Source organism: Cervus elaphus, chromosome 19 (assembly GCF_910594005.1).
Source record: "Cervus elaphus chromosome 19, mCerEla1.1, whole genome shotgun sequence".
NCBI classification, from domain to species: domain Eukaryota; kingdom Metazoa; phylum Chordata; class Mammalia; order Artiodactyla; family Cervidae; genus Cervus; species Cervus elaphus.
The window spans coordinates 78,023,884-78,043,440 of NC_057833.1; the positions used below are offsets into that span (position 1 = coordinate 78,023,884).

The following is a 19,557-nucleotide window of genomic DNA, read 5'->3' on the forward strand; positions in this document are numbered from 1 at the left end:
TCATTGGAAAATACCCTGATGTCGGGAAAGATTGAAGGTGGGAGGAGAAGGGGACGACAGAGGGTGAGATGGCTGGGTGGCATCACCAGCCCAGTGGACATGAGTTTGAGTGAGCTCTGGGAGTTGGTGATGGACAGGGAGGCCTGGTGTCCTGCAGTCCACGGGGTCGCAGTCGAACACCACTTAGCGACTGAACTTAACTGAATGAAAAGCATTATAAACAATATACTAATTAACTGACCAGTGGATGTGGAAGAGGGTTTGTTTGCTCTTCCTCTGTTTGGTGGCCAAATGCTTTACCCTCACCTTCTGATCTCCACAGCACCCGCGTACATAGCCAGGGGGGCTCCGCGGACAGCGATGCTGTTATCAAGAAGCTTGTGTTTTATCGCCATCTAGTGGCTCTTCTCTATTACTACACCTCACCGGCTCTCTCAATGGCCCAGCGGTAACGAATCCACATGCAATTCAGGAGATGTTGGTTCCATCCCTGGGTAGGGAAGATCCCTCGAAGAAGGAAATGGCAACACGCCCCAGTATACTTGCCTGGAGAATCCCAATCCATGGGGTCGCGAAAGAGTCGGGCACGACAGCAAAACGGTCACCCTACACTCAGCGCCTCTGCACAGGTTTGACACTGATTTTTAAAGAAGCATTTCTAATATCCCTCAAGGAAATTTGTAGGCAGTACATTCCATTCCCTTTCTACACCTCTCACATTTAATCTAGAAAACTTGATGACAGAAATAAACTCTCTTTATCTCTTATCTTGGATCCTTGCACCAGAGGAAGATTTCAAACCAAAGAAATGCAAAAAACCCCAAAAGTAAAAAGTGGAAGAGGAAGCATTAACTGTTCTGTGATTAGAAAAATGCACTCGAATTTTTATGGACCTGCTCTTTAAGTTAAAAAGTACAAAAGGAGGACTTCCCTGGCAGTCCAATGGGTAAGAATCTGCCTGCCGACCTGCAGGGGACACAGGTTCGATCCCTGGTCCAGGAAGATTCTGCATGTTGCAGAGTAACTAAGCTCATGCACAACTACTCAGCCTCTGCTCTAGAGCCTGAGCTCCACAGGAGAACCCACTGCAATGAGAAGCCCGCCCACCACCACTAGAGAGTGGCCCTGACTCCCTGCAGCTTAGAAAAAGACTGTGCAGGACCAAGACCCAGTGTCGCCTAAAACTCAATTTAAAAAAAAAATTTTTTTTAAGAAACAGTTACTTTGAATGTTCAGGCTCTGTGTGAACTAATCAAAATCAACTCTTTGAACCTCTTTTAGTTGAGATCGTCATAGAATTATTCCATGTCTCTGGTCTTTTCTCTCTTTTTTTTTTTTTTTTTTTTTGCAGAAGGATTTTGCCTATTAACCTGGGTGTTTCTTTTGAGTTTTTTTTTAATATATTTGTAATGCTGTTTCGTTTCTAGAAACTTCATATATCAATAAAGCATGTGGATTTTTAAACTATATTTTGATATCTCATAGTCCACATTTGTCATCGTGCCCCTGGAGGTTAGACTGATGCGTGAAGCCAAATCTGGATGAGAACTGATACTAGTTACATGGTATTATTGATCAAAATGATTTTTGCATTTTAATAATACCTTGTAAAAAGTGAAATGTAAGTGAATAAATAATATATACTAGAATATTAATTTCTTGACTACAAAAGACAACATAATAAAAAATTAACTCAGTTAAGTGATTTATTAATTAATTTAAATAAATGATATACTCTATTATTAGCACAAATATTTATCCTCATTCAAAAATGCAAAAAAAATAGGAGGAAAATTGGCATCTAGATGAATAAATCTGTCTCCAGCCTGCTCTACCACAAAAGCTATAAGTCAGCCCCAGCAACAGCAAATGCTTAAGGCCTATTTGGGTGTGGACCAGCTGTAAAATTGTGATGCTTTTTACATAGGACGTAATCTAATGAAAGAGAGTACAAGCTAGAAACTAAATTTCAAGCATACGGATCTCCAACCCACTGCAGTCTCTCACCTTATTTTTAACAAGGAGAGAAATTTCCTCAGAGGAGTCTACTTCAACAGTTTGGAACAAAATAATGTTAATTCTCTTCAAAATGCCTCTTTTTGTTACCAGGGTAACCAGAAAAGAGCTGTCTGCCAGAGTTCCCGTGAGCCACACAACTTCTGCCACCAGAGACCGCATTCCCCAGTGACACCAACAGGCTTAGCCACAAAATCAATAGGCAGACTTAGGAGGAGGAAAAGTTAAGGGCTACTCCAAGTTGACAGCCAGCGTTGTCCTTAATTAAGAAAACAGCACAGAGAAGGGCCCTTCTAATGGTACAGAAGCAATACTGGCTGCAAGAAAAATACACAGAGCAGCACATACGCAGAGAGGGGAGAGATATCAGCAAAATCTTATGAAAAGAAAAAAAAAGAAATTGCTATCAGACACTGAGATGGGGCAAGTGAGCAGAGAAATGCTTCAAACCTACCTGGTGAACAAGTCAAGGGGCTGGACCAGCTCTTGGAGAACAGACACTCAGCATCAGGAGGCAAGATTACAGTCACAGGCTTTGCACGTAGCAGGCATGGCTGCGAATGAATCAGTACAGGAGAAGCAGAAGCAGCCACTCCCTCCAGCGTAGAAACGTTCAGAGGGCACTGGGGTGGCGAATGTATTTGTCTGCATCAAGATCCCTACACACGTGGACAGCAGCGACATTTAAACAAGGCTTGGGAGACAAGGGACACACAGCAGTGCGAATAATACAAAATATTATACATTTAATAACACATAACGAGACAATCAGTGTCATTTGAAAACATGGACCAAATCATCGATGCAACAAAAAGCATCCATCCCAGCCGGCTGGATGGAAAGTTCTGCCGAGGATCCAGGACCACCCCCCGCCCCCGGCAACAGACAGAGACTGAGCCAGCCTGTACATGGAGAGACTAGAAATGAAGAAATCCACTCCTTGGGACAAGATATTTGTTATTCAACTTTATTTGTACGGTTGTTCTCTGGAAAGTTCTTCATCTTCAACACTAATTCTGAGAATTAGTAGCATAAGGCACATACAAAGAAGTACTTTTGTCTTATCACAAACAGAAGTTCTATATTTTGCAATCTTTTTTTTTTCAGGGTATTAGTGAGAAGGACTATTCATGCAAAGCAAAAAAAAAAAAAAAATTAAGCAAAGGCCACAAATGTCAGGCCTGTGAAGGTATGTGTGTGCTGTCTTCACATTTGATTTCATGTCGCTATGATTAAGTAAATACATGCATGGAGATCTAATCGCATCAGATCATACAATTCCCCGGTGAACCCTGGACATCCTGACAGAGGTGTGCTAGCTTCAGGCCAAAGCATTTCATTGAATTCGGTTTGTGGGGAGACAGATGAAATGGTGCTTTGTGGTATGGGTTTCCTAAAAGAAAGGGAAGATATTAGGGAGATGAAAATTAAAGAGAGACAGAGAATGTTTACCACAAATTTAATTATTTATCAAGAGAAGTGAAGTGAAAGTCGTTCAGTCATGTCTAACTCTTTGCAACCCCATAGACTGCAGCCTGCCAGGCTCCTCTCTGTCCATGGAATCCTGCAGGCCAGAATACTGGAGTGGGTTGCCATTTCCTTCTCCAATTAAGAGTCGAACTGCCTTTTATTCTAGAAACTACTACTCATCAAGGGAAAAGAAAGGAAATTAAATTTTTCTCGTGGAAAACTAGCCAAGGTTTATATCCTTTCTCCATACTAACCTATTGAAGATCAGAAGGAAGCTGGCATCTTCCATTACAGTTTCCCCATTGCATTTTCATGAAAAATGGAGAGACTGAATTTACAGCTTAGTCCTGGGTGTTGGGGGGAAGCAGGGGAGGAGCAAGCAGGGGTAATTGAAATGGTCCACAGCTGGACTAGAGACAGTATGAAGCAGCATCCCGTTAGGAGACAGAACTCAGTCTCAGACTATAGACTGTTTCTCCTAGAGCATTAATTTAGCATCAATTTCAAATATAAAAAATGAGAAATCTCTCATAGTTCCAATCACAGTCATATTCTCCATAGGACCATTTTTTCAAGCAAAATGCCTGGCGTATCCATGAGCTATGAGATGGTTTGTCTTTAGACACTGAATGATTTGCGCATTTCATGTTGCATTTTCAAGGACATAGGATCTCTCTGGGGGTCGAGGATGCGATTTAGGAAAGTGATTCATGCCTTGACTGCCAGGCATTTTGACCTCACAACAAACTTCTATGAACTAAATTCCAAACTATAAGTCATCGGTTGTTGTTCAGTTGCTAAGTCACGTCCAACTGTTTGCAACCCCATGGACTGCAGCATGCCAGGCTTCCCTATCCTTCACCATCTCCCAAAGCTTGCTCAAACTCATGTCCATTGAGTCGGTGATGCCATCCAACCATCTCATCATCAGAGAAACAAGTAAAATGGCCTTGTCATAGGTTTTTTTTTAATCAGTCTATAGAGCCATCTGACTACTGAAGGATTCTCTCTCAGCTGTGTCATTTCATATTCAATATTTTTTATAATTATCACATTAAATTGCATAATTTTAAAAGACTTTACAAGCAGAGTGAATAGAAATGAATTTAACTGTATTTATGAGTCTTTTACTGTTGGGGGGGAAGGTTGCTATAAATATCAGCGTATTTTCCTTTTCTATCAATCTTCAGATAGAATTCTAAAAGTAAACTTTTCAGTCTTCATTTTTTTCAAAACTGAGTCCCAATCCATCCCTTAGAAACGGGATTAGGGACACTAATCAGACTGACAACAGACTTCTCAATTGTAACTTTTTTCTTCTATTTAGAAGAAAACAAAAAATAAAGAAATGAGATCGCTTCCAAATTGATCATCATTTGGCCTTAACGTGGAGGTCTGTGTGGTCACAAAATGAAAGAAAGCACCTGGGAAAGCTTCAAATGATGGGCTAGATTTGCTTCCCTGGGGCTCAGACGGTAAAGAATCTATCTGCAATGTGGGAAACCTGGATTTGATCCCTGGGTCAGGAAGATCCCCTGGAGAAGGGAACGGCAACCCACTCCAGTATTCTTACCGGGATAATCCAATGGACAGAGTAGCCTGGAGGGCTACAGTCTATGGGGTTGCAAAGAGTTGGACAATACTTTGGTCACCTGATGCGAAGAGCTGACTCATTTGAAAAGACCCTGATGCTGGGAAAGATTGAGGGCAGGAGGAGAAGGGGACGACAGAAGATGAGATGGTTGGATGGCATCACCGACTCAATGGACATGGGTTTGGGTGGACTCCGGGAGTTGGTGATGGACAGGGAGGCCTGGTGTGCTGCGGTTCATGGGGTCACAAAGAGTCTGACACGACTGAGCAACTAAACTGAACTGAACTGAGTGACTAACACTTTCAGTTTCAGATTTTTTTGTAATTTGAATAAAGGAGTGATGAAACTTCCATAGTCCCAATAATACAGTGTGATGGCTGCTCCCACCAGCTCCGAGATTTCCTAAAAATACATCCATTTTTTTTTAATATCAGCATTTTATGTATAAGTGTAAGTATATTAAAAGGGGAGATATATACTATTCAAATTGGTCTTTGGTGCACAGAGCAGAGACTTCTGTTAGCTGATATTTATAAGCACTGGAGTTTCTTTTCCTGTCTGCAGTGACACCCTTTTGTCTGCCCTTCACTAGACAGGCTCCAAGTGTGACTGCAGACCTTAACTGAAGACTTGCTATGTGTCCAGAGCTCACTCTCTCATCCTCTGTCTCTTCCTGCTCCCCTGATATCAATAGCCACCAAATCGGTCTTACCTGCTTCAGTGGAGGCATGGTACAGACAGAAAGAGACTACATTTTTTTTTTTTAATGAACAAGAATCCTTAGGGTACCAGAGCAAATTGTGAGCCTCACTGCCCTAGGAAATAAATAGTTGCCCTCAAATCTGTTTGCAAGGTCAAATCATGTCAATAGAAACATAATGTTCACATGGGTATTTGCTAAAAGTCTGTTATACCAGATACTTTTACAGCTCTTAATGACCTTATCATCTTTTCTGTACAGGCCACAACATTTGAGTATTTTCTCTGTGTCCTCAATATCCACTTTCAGTATCTTCCTAATATAATACATTTAGGGTTACCTGCTGATGCCACTCCAGTATTCTTGCTGTCTATGGGCTCGCACAGAGTCGGACATGACTGAAGCGACTTAGCAGCAGCAGCAGCAGCTGAAGCTGAAGCTCCAATACTTAGACCACCTGCTGCCAAGAGCCAACTCATTGGAAAAGACCCTGATGCTGGGAAAGATTGAGGGCAGGAGGAGAAGGGGACGACAGAGGATAAGATGGTTGGATGGCATCACCGACTCAATGGACATGGGTTTGGATGAACTCCAGGAGTTAGTGATGGACAGGGAGGCCTGGCGTGCTGCGATTCATGGGGTCGCAAAGAGTCGGACACAACTGAGCGACTGAACAACAAAAGGGTTAACTCACCGAACTGTTAAGAACCACATAATTCTTTTTCATTGTCAATAGAAGTTTAAAATTACAAGGTAGTAAGCATGCTTGTCAAAGATACCTAAAGTGACTTCACCGTATTCCAAACTGTTTCTCCATGAGTGCTCTGGCTAATATCGAATAAATGGATGTTTTGATATAAATCAACAAATAGTAATATCAAGTACTTATCACTGAATCTGGCAATATTTTTTTTTCATGGACAGCCAGCTTCGTGGTTTTTTTAGGTTGCATTGATAATTTATCGCCATTGTTATGAACATCAATTGTAAAGTCCCCCACAGATATGTAAAGGAGTTCATGTGACAGATGCTGAGAACAGAACACTTCCTGTGCATTCATTTAAATAAAGAGGAAGAAGCAGCGGCAGGTACAACACAGGCTTCCTCTCCTGAAAGTCACACTTTTTACTAGAAATCCTATCAGCCACAGCCTTCCTTGCCCTGGTACCCAAGAAATGGGTCCAGGAGAGTTAACCAGCCTGGCGGCTTCAGGAAGGGGCAGCCCAGGGCCTTGGGAAGACAGACAAACAGGTCGAATTGGAATCCACCTCCGTCACTAAGTGAAATGTGGTCTAGACGGCAGACAGTAATAAGCCTTCAACCCCAGGACGATGTGGCTACCTGGACAAGTGGAAAAATAGAGCATGAAAAGGCTTAAGACTCCTCTTCCTCATCTCCTTCTCCTTCTTCTTCTCCTGGTTCCTCTTCTCCTTCTTCAGCTTCCTCTCCCTCGGCTTCCCCTTCTGCTCCCTCTGCAGTTACTCCTTTTGTCTTTAACAAAAATTACACTGTTATTGAGAAGTGTAAGGGTCAACAGATACAGTGAGGACGAGTGTAAAATATCAGACTAGATCCCCATCCACACACCCCATCCAACACACACACACAACACACCCACACACCCCACACATACACCCACCACATAAACACACACACACATCATCTTCCTAAACTGAGACCCTGGGATGGTTCTGCTGGCAATACGTTAATTCTAATGAGCTTCATGATTCCTCTCAAGCATACAGTCTTTATTTGTATTAATAGAGTGTTCTAATACAATTACCTTTAAAAATTCAGAAAGCAGCTGGAAGAATAAAATACAAAAAGAATCTCAGCAAATAGAATTTTGTCAGAATTTTGATGAAGCTTTTAAACATATAAGCTGGCTATATTTTGTTATACAAAGTAATTTCTTGAATCCAAAGTTATCAGCAACCTCTGTATATAATCTGAAACTACTTGCAAATTAATAATATGTTTGTCTTATTTTTATACATAAAAATGGGATTTTTTTAATGGAAGCTTGCCTAGCAAGAGAGAAATGAAAATTTATTATTGGAAAGATATAACATACATGTTATAACATAACATACAGGTAATGAAAAGTCACTGTATAGAATATGCTAAAAATTACTTTTAGGTCTAATAATAGGGATGAGTTTGATAAAATAATAAAATAATGAAACAGATCTATATTTACCATCCCCATAAAATATATAGCTTAATTACATGAATAAAAGTAGACTACAGAAGAGGATCCATGAAGATTTCATAAATATGTGTGTGTATATATATGAGTGTGTAACTAGTGGGTCTCTCTGGGTAATGGGGTTATAAACTATTTTTAGTTTCTGTTTTTATCTGTATTATCTAAACTTTCTATAAATGTCATGAATTATTTGCAATTTTAAAAATCAGCAAAAGTTTTTGTGGGGGCGGGGGAGTTTCTTACAACACTTGGGACGTTCTTTAATGTGAATGAGCTTCCACTGAAATACCTAGACAATACATGTGAGTTTTGGTAAATATTCTATCTATCCTTGAGTTTTCAATTTTAATTTATCTCTCTGATTAGCATTTGTACTTTTTGATTAATTTTTATTGGAATATAGCTGCTATTTCTTTTCCTTTCCCATTGTTGGTGTTTTCCTTTATGGATACAGGAAGGAAGGCAGAGAGGAAGGCTCTGCCCCAAACAGTTGGAGGCTCTGATCAGCTGTTTTTACCTCTGAGTGATCCCTCATTCCTTTCAATCCTGAATCCCCACAATGAAGATGCATCATCAACTCAATGGACATGAGTCTGGGCAAACTCTGGGAGATAGTGAAGGACAGGAAAGCCTGGCTTGCTACAGCCAGACGCAACTAAGCGACTGAACAACAACAGCAATTATGAGCATCAAAACAGTAGGCGTTCTTGCCCTTGACCTCCACTTGGCAACCCTTGGGTCACTTAGAACCTGTGTTCTCAGCCTTCATAGAGCATCAGAATCACCTGAAGAGCTTCTCAAAACAATCTGCTGGGCTCCAGCTCAGGGCTTCTGACCCTATAGATATGGGGCCAGGCCTGAAAATGTGTATTTGTAGAGGTTCCCAGGTGAGGCAGCTGCTTCTGCTCTGGAAACCCACTTTGAGAACCTCTGCTGAAGCCTGGACTTGCCTGGTGGCTCAGACGGTAAAGAGTCTGCCTGCAATGCAGGAGCCTGTGTTCTGCCTCTTAAATCACCCTGGTTGATGAAGACATGAGTGCTTAAAAATAGTAGGTTTGGTATCACCACCTGCCAAAGTCTTCATTTACCAGGGTGGGTTATGTTGGTTCCCATGCTGGTATATCCAAGTCAGTCTTATTGTAATTACACAACTTAAATAAATATCATAGGGACTTCCCTGGTGGTGCAGTGGTTAAGACTTTGCTTTCCAATGCACGGGGTACAGGTTCAATTCCTAGTCGAGAAGCTAAGATCACACATGCCTTGAGGCCAAAAAGCCAAAATATAAGACAAAAGCAATATTGTAACAGATTCAATAAAGACTTTAAAAATGGTACACATCAAGAAAGCTTTAAAAAAAAATAAGCACCATGGAATCCAGTGAAATATGAACATGAAAAGAACTTTTTTCCCATGTAAAGTTAATGGAATACTTTGAAAAGACCAACATATGTCTGTTACCAAACAAAGTGTTGAAAAGCTTAGGTGGTAAGGAAGACTCATGAAATCCAAAGGGAAAGAAACCAAAGCTGGAATTTCTAGACAGACCACTGATTATGTATATGTTAGAAAGACAGTGGGTAGTTCTAGTCACTGGACTATTATTTAAAGAAGTGATTTTTGTCCTGCATCCAAAAAATTGGCAGTAAATACACATCTGTATATTTCAAGTTAAAATAAATGTTTAAGGTCTCTACACTTTTATGATTTAACATTTTAATTAAATTCTTCATTTGTTCAAATAACTCCCAGCTCCAAATATGAGATATGAGGTCTCCCTAGGAATGTTGGTTATTATTTGAGCATAGATCCCATAAACAAACATGTTGGCCAGCCCAATAATAGTTTAAATTATATGTTACAGAGGATATGTTTTATTCCTTTAAATTTTATTGTTAATATCACTAATATTGTTTTATAATTTTTCTTTCATTGTTTTAAGTGTACTTGTATCCTCAGTACTCAAGTATTTAATACTTCTTACTCTGTGCAATTCTTTTTTTATTATTATTACTATTTTATTTGCCTGCTCTGGGTCTTAGTTGTGGTGCCCTGGCTCAGTAATTATGGCATAGTACAGAGAATTCTACTCATTATTTTATAATAACATGTAAGGGAAAAGAATCACACATGAATCACTTTGTTACATATCTGAAATTAACATGACACTGTAAATCAACTATATTAAAAAAACACACACACACACAAATAGTAATGCTCCCCTGGATAGATCCACACTAGAAATCCTGGAACTATGTGGTACTTACCTATGTCACATGTCTTCCGGACACTAAATGATGAGCTGCATGTTTAAACCTCCTGGTGTCTAAGGTACATACCATGGTGCAAGACTACAATTAAGACTCAGTATTATCTGCTGCCTAAACATTGGTAAAAATCGGGAAGACTTACAATGGTCTGACCACTGGCTTCCCTCCCCCTCTGCTCCCACAGATTAGGTCTCCCACCCAAGCAGCCCTCGTTATCAAGGGACCAGACGCAGTGCCTGCTTTCACCCCAGAACTACTCAATCAGGCCAACCACATCCCCCGTGTGGACTCGGGGACACCCCATCCTCTTGATTCTACACAACCTGCCTCCCACAGCCCTGGTTGTTCACAATGTTCCCAAGTGACCCTAGCCCATGTGGCCCTGCACTGTGGGGATGACCTCATCCCCTGTGCTTGGAGACCATGTGAATAATAAACCCTGTCCATACCTGTGGCTAATTCATGTCAGTGTATGGCAAAAACCACCGCAATATTGTAAAGTCATTATCCTCCAGTTAAATTAATTAATTAAAAAAATAAAATAAACCCTGTCCATCTCACTTGTCCAGTGAGTGGGTACAGTTGTGTGTCTGCCATTCCCATAACCAGAGGGAGGGAATTCCTCACTCACCAAGAAGGTGAATAGGAGGCCATCAAGTAACACCAGTAAGAACCACACGAGCAGCTTAAATGGTGCGCTATTCAATGGGGTGGGAAGGAAGAAGGGAGAAGACATCACCACTGCAGGACTTGGCCCAGCCTGGCCTGACTTCACTGATGACACCTTCACCAAAGGAGATGAAGGGTCCTGAGCCCCTATTTCTCCATTCACCTCCAAATGTATCTCCAACTTATTTTATTTCTCTTCTCGGCAGGCTAAAGGAGGACTTTCTGGGAATGTGGGTTGAGTCAGCTTCTCTGTATCATGAACATAGAGAAATGTTGGGAAAGCTGCAATTCTCTCACCTAAAAGATGCTTCTGTTAAGCACAACACAACCGTGAAATATGCTACTGTACCTCTTCCGCTGCTGTCTCTCCCTCTTCCTCCTTAAGTCCACAAACAGAAATTAAATAAAAACATAAATTCACGTAAGTTTTAAGTTGAATCTAAAAATTAAGCAAACTATATAGCCAATATTTGGTAATAACTGTAAATGGAAAGCAACTTTTAAAATGGTATAAAAATTTAAAACTATAAAAATTTTTAATTAAAAAAATAAATAGAAATTAAGCAAGCTATAATAAATACATGTTTACCAAAATGAAGAATATCAATTTATTGAGAAAGCATTAATAGCAAAGATATGATAACTGAGCTATGCCTACTTATTTCATGCATTTTATTTCCAGTCCTTGGAATATTATAAAATTAAAGACATATTTTCATCACTCTTACTCCTAAGAAAATACAACTAATTAGTAATACTGCTTAATTATATGTTTAATACTGTTCTATATCCAAGCATATTGCAGACCTATAGAGCTATCAAGGAAAATTCAGACTATATATGTAAGCAACTAGAAAATTTGAACAAAATTATGTCTTTGCTTTTATGGCCTTATAAGTATGCCTTACTTCAGTTCTGAACCAGTTAATAAAAGTAGATCAAAAACTTTTCCTCCATCAGAACAAATAACATTTCTAAACCATTTAAACACTGAGTCCTGGTTAAAGAAAGAAACTTAAAGTTAAGAAATGATAAAGCCATTTCCAGGCTCAAATAGGTCTCCACTCTGCCAACACATTGAAGTTTCTATTTCCCTGGGATCAAAGTAGGAAAACCAGGCAATACCTCCTAAAATTGCAAAGAGATAAGAACCTTCACATCCTTTCCCAGAATGGCCCTCTGATGAGCCTTTCTGGGGCCAGAGCATTACAACGACTTTAATTGGGCAGGCAGATCTGATTCTAAAGAGCAGTCCCTAAACATTCCTAATGCCTTTCAAAGCAGGCAGTGAGCTCATGGAATTCTGGACCAAAGGAGTTGAAAGCAACCTCATAATTACCTATATCCTCTTACTCAGTCTTTCCTTTGGACAAATGAGGACACAAAGACCACAGACTTAAGTAATTAGACAAAAATCAGAAGCCAAGTAACACAATCAGGGCTTACTCTGAGACTCTTTGTTGTTGTTGTTCAGTCGCTAAGCGTGTCCAACTCTTTGTAGCCCCGTGGACTGCAGCATGCCAGGCTTCCCTGTCCTTCACTGTCTCCCAGAGTTTAATCAAACTCATGTCCATTGAGTCAATGATGCCTTCCAACCATCTCATCCTTTGTCGCCCCCTTCTCCTGGTTCCTAACTTAGTGTTCTTCCTACTCCACCACACTACCTCTCAAGATTGTCATGGAAGGAAAGTCATGGAGGGCCTGCCATATGGCTACCTTCTCTGGCCCAGCCTCAAGTTCTTGGCCAGCTCCAGAACAATACTCTTAGATTTCTGATGCTGGCAAAGAAAATACAGAAAGCCTGATCCAGCCAGCTTAAGCTAAGTCAACTCCAGAGATGTCCCAGTACCAGGAATCTCTAAACTAAAGCTGGCAACACAGCAAGTCTTGTCAAGTTCAGGGAGAGTCCTGCACTTGTTGCAGAATCCGAGTGTTGGTTTTTCAGCGATGTGTTGAATATTAAATGTCTTTGATATTGTCTACCTCTGCCCATGCCTTGCCCTTCCTTCACCATGACTGCCATCTTCTCTCACCAAGATTACCTCTAGGCTTCCTTATCGCCAAGTAACTCTCCACGCTATTGCCAGAGGTATCATTCTAAAAGACATCCCAGGGACTTCCCTGGTGGTCCAATGGTTGGGAATCTGCCTGCTAAAGCAGGGGACACAGGTTCCATCCCTTGTTCAGGAAGCTCCCACATGCTTCAGGGCAACTAAACCCATCGCCACAATTACTGAGCCTGAGCTCTAGAGCCTGTGCTGAGCAACAAGAGAAGTCACTACAATTAGAGAGGAGCCCCTGCTAACTAAAACTAGAGAGATCCCACACACAGCAAGAAGATCTAGTGCCGTCAAAAAATAGTTAATTAATTTAAAAAAGACAACCCACATTACCATGCTGTCTAAAACCTTCCACCTTCTCACAATACATCCATAATCTTTAGAATGGTTGAGAAGCCGTCATGATCTGTCTCCTGCTCACCTTTCTAGTCACGTCATGTTTTACTTCAGCTAATGATCACATGCAACTTTCTCACATCAGCCACACCTTCCAGTGGCTACATACAATATGGCAACCACACACTGCATACAATATTTTCAAGGAAGACTTTCCTGACCCCTAGGGGCTTCCCTGGTGCCTCAGCAGTGAAGAATATGCCTGCCAATGCAGCAGAATCAAGTTTGATCCCTAGGTGGGGAAGATCCCCTGGAGAAGGAAATGGCAGCCCATTCCAGTTTTCTTGCCTGGGAAATCCCATGGACAGAGGAGCCTGGCAGGTTACAGTTCATGGGGCGGCAGAGTCAAACCCGACTTAGCGACTAACCAACAACAACAAGCACTGAATTAAAGAATCCCCTTATTTGCTCCCACAATCATCATTTATCAGTCTCCCTGACTAGTCCGTGTGCTCTTGGGGACACAACATGTGTCCTTGTTCATTTTTGGATTTCCAGGACCCAGCTACTGTCTGGAATAAATTCAATAAATGTGTTAAGTGACTAAATAAATGAACCTGTAACTCTTTTAGATCTATTAACTCTTTAGATCTCAAAGAATATTCATTTTCTTCTTGTCCACATACAATCAAATTAGAGTTCACACTACACAATACAGAACTATCAGCTATGTAGAGTTTTACACTTTTCTAAATCCAAGTATTTTTATTCATTGTGTACAGTTGAAACAAATGAGTTAACAGAAACACACTATTAAAAATGGGGTTATCCTTAGAGCTAGGCTAGAGGGCACTAAGAGTTCTTATAGGAATAAGTGGTCATCTCAATTTTTAGAGGTTGCCCCTGCTGCTAAGTCGCATCAGTCGTGTCCGACTCTGTGCGACCCCATAGACAGCAGCCCACCTGGCTCCACTGTCCCTGGGATTCTCCAGGCAAGAACACTGGAGTGGGTTGCCATTTCCTTCTCCAATGCATGAAAGTAAAAAGTGAAAGTGAAGTCGCTCAGTCGTGTCCGACTCTTTGCGACTGCAGCCTACCAGGTTCCTCTGCCCATGGGATTTTCCAGGCAAGAGTACTGGAAAATCCAGCTAGCAGTAATTACCAAGGAACCTAGGGCTTTTATCAATATCTGAATTGACCTTGGTTTCTTGAAAGAGACGTTAAATAGAAAAAGTAATTGCTCAGAGAATTTCTAGAGATACTTAGCCTCAAAAGGTCAAGTAAAGAAAAACAAACATTGTATATTAACACATATATGTGGGATGCAGACAAATGGCACAGGTGAATCTGTTTGCAAATCAGAAGTAGAGACACTGACATAGAGAACAAATGTATGGACACCAAGAGAGGAAGGAGGTGTGGGATGAACTGGGAGACTGGAATTGACACATATACACTTCTATGTATAAAATAGGTAACTAATACAAACCTATTGTATAGTGCAGGGAACTCTACTCAATGCTCTGCAGTAACCTGAATGGGAAGGAAGTCCAGAAAGGAGGGGATATATGTATACATATAGCTGTAATGTAGAAACTAACACATATTGTAAAGCAACTATATTCAAATTTTTAAAAAAAAGTTTTAAAGGTCATGTAAGCTTTGAAGAAACTTGGCTAAGACCATCATCAGCTCTACCAGAATAAAAGCTCATTTTCATGGCTCCATCCCTGATCCCAGGACTGCCTGGCATGAGGCAGCATTCAATCTGTCAATAAAATGTTGAATTAAGGTATTTATGTATGCCAATCCTGCCTCAAATCTTTCTTAGGGGGAGATGGGATATTAATTAAATGAAAACTTCAATGCCCATCCTTCAGTTCAGTTGCTCATTCATGTCTGACTCTTTGCAACCCCAAGGACTACAGAATGCCAGGCTTCCCTATCCCTCACCAACTCCCGAAGCTTGTTCAAACTCGTGTCCATCGTGTCAGTGATGCCATCCAACCATTTCATCCTCTGTCGTCCCCTTCTCCTCTCGCCTTCAATCTTTTCCAGCATCAGGGTCTTTTCCAATGAGTCAGTCCTTTGTATCAGGTGGCCAAAGGATTGGAGTTTCAGCTTCAGCATCAGTCCTTTCAATGAGTATTCAGGACTGATTTCCTTTAGGATTGACTGGGTTGATCTCCTTGCAGTCCAAGGGACTCTCAAGAGTCTTCTCCAACACCACAATTCAAAAGCATCAGTTCTCTGATGCTCAGCTTTCTTTATGATCCAACTCTCACATCCATACATGGCTACTGGAAAAACCATAGCTTTGACTAGATGGACCTTTGTTGGAAGAGTAATGTCTCTGTTTTTTAATATGCTGTCTAGGTTGGTCATAGCTTTTCTTCCAAGGAGCAAACGTCTTTTCATTTCACGGCTGCAATCACCATCTGCAGTGATTTTGGAGCCCCCCAAAATAAAGTCTGTCACTGTTTCCATTGTTTCCCCATCTATTTGCCTTGAAGTGATGGAACTGGATGCCATGATATTGGTTTTTTTGAATGTTGAGTTTTAAGCCAGGTTTTTCGCTCTCCTCTTTCACTTTCATCAAGAGGCTCTTCAGTTCCTCTTAGCTTTCTGCCATAAGGATGGTGTCATCTGCATATCTGAGATTACATTGGTATTTCTCCCAGCCATCTTGATTCCAGCTTGTGCTTCATCCAGCCCAGCATTTCACATGATGTACTCTGTATATAAGTTAAACAAGCAGGGTGACAGTATATAGCCTTGACATACTCCTTTCCCAATCTGGAACCAGTCTGTTGTTCCACGTCCAGTTCTAACTGTTGCTTCTTGACCTGCATACAGGTTTCTCAGGAGGCAGGTCAGGTGGTCTGGTATTCTCATCTCTTTAAGAATTTTCCACAGTTTATTGTGATCCACACAGTTGAAGGCTTTTGTGTCGTCAATAAAGCAGAAGTCAATATTTTTATGGAACTCTCTTGTTTTTTCTATGATCCAACGGATGTTGGCAATTTGATTTCTGGTTCCTCTGCCTTTTCTAAATCCAGCTTGAACATCTGGAAATTCTTGGTGCATGTACTTTTGAAGCCTCATTTGGAGAATTTTGAGCATTACTTTGTTAGCATGTGAGATTAGTGCAATTGTGCTGTAGTTTGAACATTCTTTGGCATTGTCCTTCTTTGGGATTGGAATGGAAACTGATCTTTTCCAGTCCTGTGGCCACTGCTGAGTTTTCCAAACTTGCTGGCATATTGAGTGCAGCACATTAACAGCATCATCTTTTAGTATTTGAAATAGCTCAGCTGAATTCTATCACCTCCACTAGCTTTGTTCATAGTGATGCTTCCTAAGGCCCACTTGACCTATCATTCCAGGATGTCTGGCTCTAGGTGAGTGATCACACCATTATGGTTATCTGGGTCATGAAGATCTTTTTTGTATAGTTCTTCTGTGTATTCTTGCCACCTCTTCTGAATATCTTCTGATTCTGTTAAGTCCATACCATTTCTGTCCTTTATTGTGCCCATCTTTGCATGAAATGTTCCCTTAGTATCTCTAATTTTCTTGAAGAGATCTCTAGTCTTTCCCATTCCATTGTTTTCCTCTATTTCTTTGCATTGATCACTGAGAAAGGCTTTCTAATCTCACCTTGCTATTCTTTGGAACTCTGCATTCAGATGGGTATATCTTTCCTTTTCTCCTTTGCCTTTCACTTCTCTTCTTTTCTCAGCCATTTGTAAGGCCTCTTCAGATAACCATTTCACCTTTGTTCATTTCTTTTTCTTGGGGATGATCTTGATCACTGCCTCTGTACAATGTCATGAACCTCCATCCATAGTTCTTCAGGCAGTCTGTCTATTAGATCTAATCCCTATTAGATCTATTTGAGTCTATTTGTCACTTCCACTGTATAATCGTAAGGGATTTGATTTAGGTCATACCTGAGTGTTTTAGTGGTTTTCCCTACTTTCTTCAAGTCTGAATTTTGCAATAAGGAGTTCACTATCTGAGCCACAGTCAGTGCCTGGTCTTGTATTTTGCTGACTGTATAGAGCTTCTCCATTTTCGACTGTGAAGAATATAATCAATCTGATTTCAGTATTGACCATCTGGTGATGTCCACATGTAGAGTCTTCTCTTGTGTTGTTGGAAGAGGGTGTTTGCTATGACCAGTGCGTACTCTTGGCAAAACTCTGTTAGCCTTTGCCCTGCTTCATTTTGTACACCAAGGCCAAACTTGCCTGTTACTCCAGGTATCTCTTGATTTCCTATTTTTGCATTCTAGTCCCCTATAATGAAAAGGAAATCTTTTTTGGGCCTTAGTTCTAGAAGGTCTTGTAAGTCTTCACAGAACCATTCAACTTCAGCTTCTTCAGCTTCTTCAGCATTACTGGTCGGGGCGTAGACTTGGATTATTGTGATATTGAACAGTTTGCCTTGGAAAAGAACAGAGATCATTCTGTCATTTTTGAGATTGCATCCAAGTACTGCATTTTGGACTCTTGTTGACTATGAGGGCTACTCCATTCCTTCTAAGGGACTCTTACCCACAGTAGTAGATATAATGGTCACTTAGCTCACGGAATTTTAAAGCATCAGAATTACGCAGGTCCTTAAATGTCCTCTGGAGGCTCAGATGGTAAAGAATCTGCCTGCAATGCAGGAAACACAGGTTCGATCCCTGAGCCGGGAACATCCCCTGGAGGATGAAATGACTACCACTCCAGTATTCTTACCTGGGAAATCCCATGGATAGAAGAGCCTGGTGGACTACAGTCCATGGCGTCACAAAGAGTCAGACACGACTGAGCGACTAAACAACAACAGGATAGCACTGGACAAAGCTACAGATTAAAATCATTTTACCTTGTTGTTCTTCTAAGAAAGCTAGTCCATCAGTGGAAACACACTTAAGAAACACATAAGAACATGAGAAAGACATAGAGAACACACTTAAGAAAAGGGGGGGTGGGGAAAAAGGAGAGGGTGGAATGCATGAAGAAGCTAACATAGAAACATACACTACCACATGTAAAATAGAGAGCAAATAGAGGAATTTGCTCAGGGTACACAAACCAGGGCTCTGTAACAACCTAGAAGGGTGGTGTGGGGAGGGAGGTGGGTGGGGGGTTCAAGAGGGAGGGGACATGGGCAAACATGTGGCTGATTCATGTGGATGTTTAGCAGAAACCAACAAAATATTGTAGAGCAATTATCCTTCAATTAAAAATAAATAAATAAACTTTTAAAAAAAGCAATCTAGTCAGAGGAAGCCTCCAAAGTGAGAAGTCTTAGAATTTCATAGCAGCTGTTTCTCTTGGGAAGTTGGCGAGGGAGGCAGGCTGCTGACATGGCATGTGGCCAGGGCTAAGGACAGGTGTCAGCCGTGGTGAGTGTCAGGCAGTGGCTGGTTAGGACAAGCGGCCAGTGTGGAAGGAAGGAGGGGGACAGCCCAGAGGGATCTGAAGAGGGTGACCAGGCTGGAGGTCAGGAATAAGAGCAGTGTTCTCTCCATCGTCAGACAGTATAGGGACTCAGGCTTAGACTCACGAGTTCATGGTGGACCTAAACCAACACCTGCCCCTTGATGTAGCAACTATCCTCAAGATTGATTTTGGAGGAAGCAGAGTGGGGAATATGTATAGACCATAATCATGTAGTCAGTCAAGCCAAGGTGTCAGAAGGTTTTGGAGAGGATCACTGAACTGGCAAAGAACACAGTGTAAAATATTTTGGCCTCAATGAAAACCAAACACAAAGATGAACAAGTTGCATCTTTTACTTCCAGGGTTTCATAAAGTTCTCATGACACCACCAGTCTGCAGACCCCTTCTCAGTGTTCCCAGAAGCTGAGGTGACCAGCTTGCCTTCCTTTTTTCCTCCTCTGGTAGCATTCACAAACCACCCTTCTCGTCCTTAGCCCCTCATCCCTCCATGGTCATCAGGGAAGGGAACCATGAAGTCCCCTCTCTGTAGATCTGAAGCTACAGGTGATTACATCATAGGCAGGAATGAAAGCCCTTTTCACGGTGCACCATTTTGCCTCCCAAACACTGCCCTGATCTGTCAGCAAGTAGGTACCATACACTTCAGCATCTTATGTGTAAGAACCCCGAGCTTTGGGTTGGTGGTCAGGAAAAGTCCACATCATTAAAGGAAATAATTCTGATTTTTTTAATCAATGTGATATTCTTCAGTAAATATCTTTCCCATGAAACTGG

The 19,557-nt window shown here is 41.2% G+C and overlaps 1 protein-coding gene across 2 annotated transcripts in view; it reads right to left on the reverse strand.

Moving 5' to 3' along the window:
• Positions 1-2,967: 2,967 nt before the first annotated feature.
• The window catches only part of LOC122675508 (SH3 domain-binding glutamic acid-rich protein-like), a 57,620-nt gene continuing 41,030 nt past the window's right edge, over positions 2,968-19,557 (reverse strand). The window contains exons 6-8 of one of the 2 annotated variants that reach the window (XM_043874385.1): positions 11,278-11,307; positions 7,122-7,271; positions 2,968-3,409 (exon numbers count right to left, since the gene is read on the reverse strand). In XM_043874385.1, the coding sequence (XP_043730320.1) occupies positions 7,155-7,271; positions 11,278-11,307 (147 nt within the window). In that variant the 3' untranslated portion in view covers positions 2,968-3,409; positions 7,122-7,154. The remainder of the gene's footprint in view (positions 3,410-7,121; positions 7,272-11,277; positions 11,308-19,557) is intronic. The other variant, XM_043874386.1, reaches the window with a different exon arrangement.